We start from the raw sequence: 7,872 nt of genomic DNA on the forward strand, positions 1-7,872 counted from the left end.
TGGCCAAAGCCAGCGCTGGAGGCTTTTATACATTCAGATAATTATTCTGGACGATTGACAAAGGGATTGTAGAACAAAATCACCAAGACAATAATGGTCTTCTATATTTATTTTTGTGAAGGCCAATACATATTCAGACGACGTTAAATACAATGTCCAACAGAACTACTGCAGCAATGGTACAGTAATGTGCGCTTACATTCACACAACCGCTGATATCATCCCAGTCTTCACAGTAGAAGAGGATTTCCTGTTAAAAAAGCCACACAGATTTGGTGGTTCAGAGCTCAAGTTACCTTGTATAATAAAACGTGCAATCAAAGGGAACCGACAAGGGCACATGACCAGCATGGAACAGCACTGCCAAAGGAAGCTGGGGAGTCAGTGACAGGGCCTTAGCTCTGGGGAGATTAACTGTGCCATGAATGGAGAATGGCAAAGCAGCAGGAGCAGCGGTGCACGTTTCCTCCACGCTGCCGTGCTCCTCAATCCTAATGTGGGGAGAGAGGGATGCTTAGGCAGCATGCAGTCCTTGGCACTCTGGTGGGACTGCACTTTGCGCTGGTATTTTCCCCTGACGTAGACAGCTGGGAAGTGGGCTGAGACAACAAGCTCATTTCACCATGACAGCAGACTTGCCATCTGCCACCAAAATCTGGGCTAGATCCCATCTCAATGCCTTGCCTGTGTCATAGCATTGACTACAGTTATATAGTATAGGAAGAAGGTATTTCTCATCTCTGCTGACTCCATGGTGATTTTACACTGCCTGGCCATTATTGCTACTTACATAAAAGTAAGTTTCTACTTACTCTGCTTCAAAGAAATGTCTTTATTCATATACATCCTTCTTATCTGCAATGTAATCTACAATCTCTTGTGGACACATTAGCTTTTCTGCTTCCGTGTCAGGAATTTCAAACCCTGGAAGAGAGAGTACATGCTTACCCTCTAATAGTGAAAACAGCAGCAAAGAGAGAGAAATCAGAATACAAACTCAGATGCCTGTGCCTTGGCTCTGTGGGCAACTCACGGGCAGGGGTCGCTGTTCAGCAGCGCAGAGAGAGATTGAGCACCTCTTATTACTACAGCTGCGTTTCAAAGCCTGCTGTGCCTTACTCAGCAGCAGAACATTATGTAAGAGGCATTAGGCAGAACTAGCAGTTCCTGCAGAGTGTGAAGCCTCACTAACAGTCAGTGTCCTTCCAAGCACAGCTCAAGCTTCTACTGCATTCCTACAGCTCTGAAACCAACTCTGATGTGCAACAGCTGTGAGATGGCAAGGCAGTGGGCTTGTTACATGCAAGGGAGAACCTAAAGCACCACAGTTTGTTTCACAGTCTTCCATCAAGTGTCATTATAGCAAGTAGCTTTTCAAAATTCTACAAAGTTCACCAGGTTAGAGCCCGCTGGGGCTTGAAGCAGTAGAACTGGTCACTACAACATTTTCTAGAAAATTCTGGCTTTTCTATTTCTAGTCCTGCTAGCTGCAAGTTAACCCCACCCCCAAATGTAAACAAGTGCAGTGATTAAATATATCTGGGCACTGTGCAAGGCAGAATGCCTCCAATTACAGTGTCGATGTTCTACTACAGTTTATTTTTTACACTATTGGGATTTATATGCAGTGAATATAAATGCCATATTTGGCCACATATGGCACAAATTTTTGTTAAATGATGTATATAGTTCAGCATTTTGCTTTTTACGTGAAGCAATGAAAAGAACTCTGAGATATGAAGTACAAAGGAGTCTGGGATACAATAAAATGAAGGAAATAAAAGGTGGTTTTAGCAGGGCCAGATGAAAAGATTAAAGAATTGTTAGAAGATAAGTTTGGAGAAGTCTAATACAATTCTCACCTCCAGACAACACACAAGAGAATAGGTGATGTGCTGGACAGCAGTCTTGTGTCTGGTGCACTCATTTGCATTTCGTTACCCTGAATGCTTTGTTGGCTCCTAGCCATGCCACACTACAGCGAATTCCCTAGGAAGGTTTTGAAGCAGGAATCTGAACATGCACCAAAGTGCTTTACACTGAAGCTATGGAAACCTTAATGTACACGCCAGCCAGGAGGTGCAGAAGCCACAATGATAAAATGTAAATCCCTGAGAGTCACATACACTTACATTGCTCACTGAGAGTGAAACAGCTTGCTTTAGGTTATGGAAGTTAGTCAACGTTAAATGTTCATATTGAGCTCATGGAAATAAAAGAACGAAGATTTTGTTTGCAGTAAGCACATTTCAGGGGTCAGTCAAGACAACAGCAGATCTATCTTAAGTACCTACATGGCCCCCATTACCAAAGCAGCTGAGCATCTCACAGTCCTTAGTATATTTCCCCTCACACCACCCACCAGGAGGTAGGGAAATATTATCCATACTGTACAGATTAGAACTGAGGCAGAGCTAAGCAACTTGCCAAGGTTACACAGAAGCTGGTGGTACAGCAGGTCTTGAAGCTAGTTCTCCCACATCCTAGGCTAGCCCCCTAACCACTGGAGAATCCTTCCTCTCCATAGGGAAGGACAGGGAGAACAGACATCACATGAACTTCAGTTACCAAATTCATCTTCCATGGCCATGATGATCTCCACTTGGTCTAAACTGTCCAAGCCCAAATCTTTCATGAAGTGGGCAGTTACTGTAAGCTGGGAGAAAAGCCAAAGAAAAATACAATAAATTTGATTGCAGTCATTTTGCTAGGGTAGGAAAAGTTAGAATATCAGGATGTGCCCTCACTTGGAGTTTATAGCCTAGAGATGCCAGAAAACCCAGTGGTTTTGGCCTTTACCATCACTCTGCCAAACATCTTTTTAACTGAAAAGATATGAGTTTCTCTGCTATCTAGTCAATACGCATCATTATCTACATAACTAAGGCTTCTCAAGACTTAAAAATAACTAATTTCTGTAAAAGAAAAAAAAAGGTAACATAGGAAAGGGCACTTTGACTACTGAGCAGTCTCTTAACAATTTTCCTGAGATGAAAAACTGCTCCATTAACAGTAACTGTTCAGAGAAACAGAATTTCCTGTTTCCTGACTGTCCTGGGATGCTGATTTGGTTTATTACTCCAAAGGCCTTAACTTCCTGGACCTTGTCACCACTCATCTGTTATAGCATATCAGTGTGTGTGTGTATATGCTACAAAATTACCCCCCCATGCTGTAGAATTACAGACTGTATCCTTCTGGAAGGCACACACTGACAGGTTTGGGTCTCCCTTCTTTTATGGTGGCATGGAGGAGCAACTCCACTTGTTACCATAACTGTTTTCCTCCATCTGAATTGAAACAGTGTCTATAGCTTACCTTTTCTGGATCTACCTTATCATACAACTTCAAGACATACAGAACACGCTCCTTGATACTCTCCAAAGTAAGAGGTGGCAAGTCTGAATAATGGCGACACAACTGCAATGTACCAGAGACCTACAAGGAAAGCACAGGAATTCCTTACAAAACCACCAGGACAATCTGTACATAAATACAACAGGCATGAACAGATCTTTCAGTCACTCAGAATGAAGGGGCCTGGACAGCACCTACACCAGTCTGACTTTGAGCCAGGATTCTCTCTTACAGAATTACACCTTCCCTTTTGTATGCTGGACAAACCCCTCTCCAGACGATCCCTGAAGGTGATAGACAATGAGTTCTCTGTGATAGGAGAACTCCATAATCAGCCAAGACAGGCACAGGCAGCAGGCTCAACCCCAAATAAGAGAAAGGGAAAAGCAGCACGCTCTAACAAGCTCCTCCTTAGCAGAGCGGGGCCTGCTCCTGCCAGCCACCAACGATGACAACCATGAGGTGGTGGCCTGCACACGGGATGTGGGGATGGAGAAGCCATGCCGCCCGCAGCTGAACAGTCTCTGCTCTACCTAGGAACACGGGAACCAGCAGCGTGGCCCAGACCTGAGACCCAGCGAGAGAAGTCTCTTGTCTCCAGCGGGGTCAGCCTTAGAAATGCGGCAGCTGGGAAAGCGGCATAATCCACCTTCAGACCAGCCGTGGCGGTTTGGGCCTAATCGCTGGCCCCCAGGAGCTTGGCTTGAAGCCGGGCGCGTTCGGCTTCACCCTCCTGCAGGTCGGCAGCACGAGCCGGGGAGCGCCGCCCCCACCGCAGCCTTTGCCCCCGGCCTGCAGGGCCTGGCCCGGGACACCTGCGGAGCCAGCTGGGAGCGCAGCCCCCGGGGCGCCTCGGCCGGGAGCTCCGGCTCCGCAGCCCGGCGGGGCCCTGGGGGAGGAGCGCGGCGGCGGGGGCCGGGCTCCGGCTCCGGCTCGGGCTCGTCCCCTGGGCTCCTCCCGCTGACCCTGGGCGCGCGCCGAGCCTCACCTGGGGGCCCGGCGCTGCGCGGGCGGGCGGCCGGCGGCTGCTGAGCGCGGCGCGGCCGGGGCCGGGGCCGGGGCCTGAGCTACGGGCCGCGGGCGGGGCCAGCCGGGGCAGGAGGCGGCGGACACAGGCGGACAGGACACGGGCCGCCATGACGTCCTGCTACCCAGCAAGCGCCGCGCGGCCGCACATATCCCGGCAAGCCCCGCGCGCGGAGGGACCGGGAGGGCGTCGCAGCGAGCGGCCGGCAGCGCCCCCTGGCGGGCGGGGGGAAAACTGCGCCGCGCGCACCCGCAGGGACCCCCCCCCGGACCAGGGGCTGCCCTACCCCCCACCGCAAGGACCCTACCCCCCGGGCAAGGGGCTGCCCTACCCCCCCCCGCGCAGGGACCCTGCACCCCCGGGCCAGGGCCTGCCCTACCCCCCACCCGCAAGGACCCTACCCCCCCCGCGCAGGGACCCTACCCCCGGGCCAGGGGCTGCCCTACACTCCCCCCCCGCAGGGACCCTACCCCCCGGGCCAGGGGCTGCCCTACACTCCCCCCCCCGCAAGGACCCTACCCCCCGGGCAAGGGGCTGCCCTACCCCCCCCCCGCGCAGGGACCCTGCACCCCCGGGCCAGGGGCTGCCCTACCCCCCCCCGCGCAGGGACCCTGCACCCCCGGGCCAGGGGCTGCCCTACACTCCCCCCCCGCAGGGGCCCTACCCCCCGGGCCAGGGGCTGCCCTACACTCCCCCCCTGGCAGGGACCCTACCCCCCGGGCCAGGGGCTGCCCTACACTCTCCCCCCCCCGCAGGGACCCTACCCCCCGGGCCAGGGGCTGCCCTACACTCCCCCCCCCCCCCCGCAGGGACCCTACCCCCCGGGCCAGGGGCTGCCCTACCCCCCCCCCCCCCCCGCAAGGACCCTACCCCCCGGGCCAGGGGCTGCCCTACCCCCCCCCCCCCCGCAGGGACCCTGTATCCCCGGGCCAGGGGCTGCCCTACACCCCCCCCGCAGGGATCCTGCACCCCTGGGCCAGGGGCTGCCCTATCCCCCCTGCAGGGTTCCCCCTTCCCTGGGGCCAAGGGGTGCCCCACAACCCGCCCCCCCCCCGCAGGGACCCTCCTCCCCTGCCCAGCACCCCCCCCCAGGGATACTGAATCACTGGGGCCAAACCCCCCCATAGGGAGCCCCGGGCCAGGGGCTGCCCTACACCTCCCCCCCAGCAGTGACCCTCCTCCCCTGGGGCCAGGCCCTGCCTCAGGTACCTAGAGCCTGTGGGTGGGGACCAAGGGTGAGAGGAGCACAGGTTACATACGCTGCATCCTGCCCGCTCTGGGGAGTTTCACACCAGCCCCCCTAGCACTGCACAGCTACTGCAGGGGTTTGTGTTGGTGCATCAAGCCCCAGCCGAGATAAGTGCTTCTAGGAGCACCAGTAGCCCCTGCCCCATGCAACTCTGGAGGGAGGAGAGGGATGATCAGTGAGGCAGTTTGGCCACCAGTTAAAAGCATCATCAGAATCAGCTAGGGTGCTAGAGCCACAAAGAGATTAGGTTTCAGAGCGGGGGCAGCCGTTAGTCTGTATCTGTAAAAACAACAAGGAGTCCCTGTGGCACCTTAGAGCTGAACATTGATTTGGGCATAAGCATCTGTGGGCTAGAACCCACTTCATCAGATGCATGGAGTGAAAAATACAGTAAGAAGTATATAATAGTAGATGACCCAGCTAAGAACATTCTCTCTTATCCCTAGCCCTTTTTTCATTTTTTTTCCTTCATCCTCCTCCTATATTATAAGTAATGGAAAGTAAATGAAAATAAAGTGAGGTACCTTGATTGGGGCAGGGGGTTGGGGTGCAGGAGGGGATGCAGGGGGCAGGCTCTGGGAGGAATTTAGGGTGCTGGGTGCAGACTCTGGGCTGGGGACTGGGAGGGGTGAGAGCTCTGGGATGAAGTTTGGATGTGTGGTGCAGGCTCTGGGCTGGGGTACAGGAGGGGGACGGGGTGGCACTTACCTTGAGAAGCACAGCTCCCAAAGTGACCGGCACACACATGCCTCCGGCAGTGGCTCCTAAGTGTGCGGGGAGGAAGGGTAATGGGAACTGCAGTCAGCACTCGGGGCAGGGGCAGGGGCAGTGCAGAGACACACCCTCCCCACACACATCCCAGGGGCCGCAGGGACATGCCAACCACTTCCAGGAGCAAGGCAGACCAAGCAGGGAGCTGCTTTAGCCCTGCTGCTGGCACGTCTCTGCATGCCCCTTGTGGGGGAGGGGGGGCAGCGGGTCTCCATGCACTGCCCGGGGTGGGAGCAGCATGCAGAGCCGCCTCCCCATCCTCCCCGCCAGGAGCACAAGCACAGAGACGTGCCAGCAGCCATCCACTTCTGGGAGCGGTGTGGGGCCACTCACCATGGCATGCAAGTAGCCTGCCTACCTGAGCCCTGCTGCACTACCAGCCAGGACTCAAGGCCAGGTTGTCAGATATTTGTCCTGAATTTTGAGGGCCCCGTGCCACTGCATAGTTTGTTTCATGGTAAATCCGCTCCTGGGTCAGTGGTTCTCAACCAGGGATATAGGTACCCTTGAGGGTACGCAGAAGTCAGCCAGGGGGTACATCAACTCATCTAGATATTTGCCTAGTTTTACAACAGGCTACATAAAAAGCCTAGCAAAGTCAGTACAAACTAAAATTTCATACAATTTAACCTCTCTTTATACAATACTCTGAAATGTAAGTAAAATATTTATATTCCAATTGATTCATTTTGTAATTATAGGGTAAAAATGAGACAGTAATCAATTTTTCAGTAATAGTGTGCAGTGACACTTTGTTAATGTCTGATTTTGTAAGCAAGTAGTTTTTAAATGAGGTGAAACTTGCGGGTACGCAACACAAATCAGTAGTCTGGAAAGTTTGAGAGCCACTGACTTAGGTCAGTTGAGCTACGTCATCCAGGGCTGTACAAAATTTCATGCCCTGTTGTGCACCATAGTCAGGTCACCCTAACCCACACCGTAGAGGTGGCTAGGTCAATGGAAGAATTCTTCTGTGAGCGTACCTACTGCCTCTGAGACGTGGATTAGCTACACTGATGGAAAAACCCCATCTGTTGATCAAAGTGTCTACATTAGAGTGGCATAACTGCAGCATACCCCTAATGCCACTAAATCCTTGACCCAGGCGTCTCAAACTAGGCAATCCCCCACCTATCTCACCTGCAGGGTCCAATCCTGGGCAGCCTCTGAGAACACTTGCTGGATTGGGCCTGCACAAAACAGCCAGGGCCCTGCTAGTACTCAGAGCTTGCCCAGAGAGGCAAGAGCCTGGTGGAATCATTCACTACTCAAAGACTATTGATTGTATTAACTTTATGAATGTTCCATATATCTTGATGGGCTTGTTGGTGATTGTATTCCTGGCTTAATGGGTGAACTAAAGATTGTTTCCTTCAGGAACTAAAGACACTGACGGAGGGGGGTAATCAGTGCAAATCCCCAATACCGAACCAATGCAGGTAGCAAGCTTTGCCTCCTCAGGAAATAG

The 7,872-nt window shown here is 53.1% G+C and overlaps 1 protein-coding gene across 1 annotated transcript; it reads right to left on the reverse strand.

The window, feature by feature from the left end:
- Positions 1-91: 91 nt before the first annotated feature.
- On the reverse strand, positions 92-4,495 carry NDUFAB1 (NADH:ubiquinone oxidoreductase subunit AB1). The gene is made up of 5 exons (XM_030579205.1): positions 4,346-4,495; positions 3,319-3,438; positions 2,569-2,656; positions 813-924; positions 92-250 (listed from the first exon to the last, which is right to left on the reverse strand). The coding sequence occupies exons 1-4, from the start codon at positions 4,493-4,495 to the stop codon at positions 833-835; spliced, it is 450 nt and encodes a 149-aa protein (XP_030435065.1). The 3' UTR covers positions 92-250; positions 813-832.
- Positions 4,496-7,872: the final 3,377 nt, after the last annotated feature.

The sequence above is a fragment of the Gopherus evgoodei genome, chromosome 10 (genome assembly GCF_007399415.2).
Source record: "Gopherus evgoodei ecotype Sinaloan lineage chromosome 10, rGopEvg1_v1.p, whole genome shotgun sequence".
NCBI classification, from domain to species: domain Eukaryota; kingdom Metazoa; phylum Chordata; order Testudines; family Testudinidae; genus Gopherus; species Gopherus evgoodei.

Bases quoted from the DNA above. Each gene is read 5' to 3' on its own strand.
- NDUFAB1 (XM_030579205.1), bottom strand. From the start codon at position 4,495: ATGGCGGCCCGTGTCCTGTCCGCCTGTGTCCGCCGCCTCCTGCCCCGG. The intron at 3,439-4,345 runs GTGAGGCTCGGC...CTTTCCTTGTAG, and splicing joins GCGCAGCGCCGGGCCCCCAG to GTCTCTGGTACATTGCAGTT. The intron at 925-2,568 runs GTAACTGAAGTT...TCTCTCTTCCAG, and splicing joins GGCCATGGAAGATGAATTTG to GGTTTGAAATTCCTGACACG.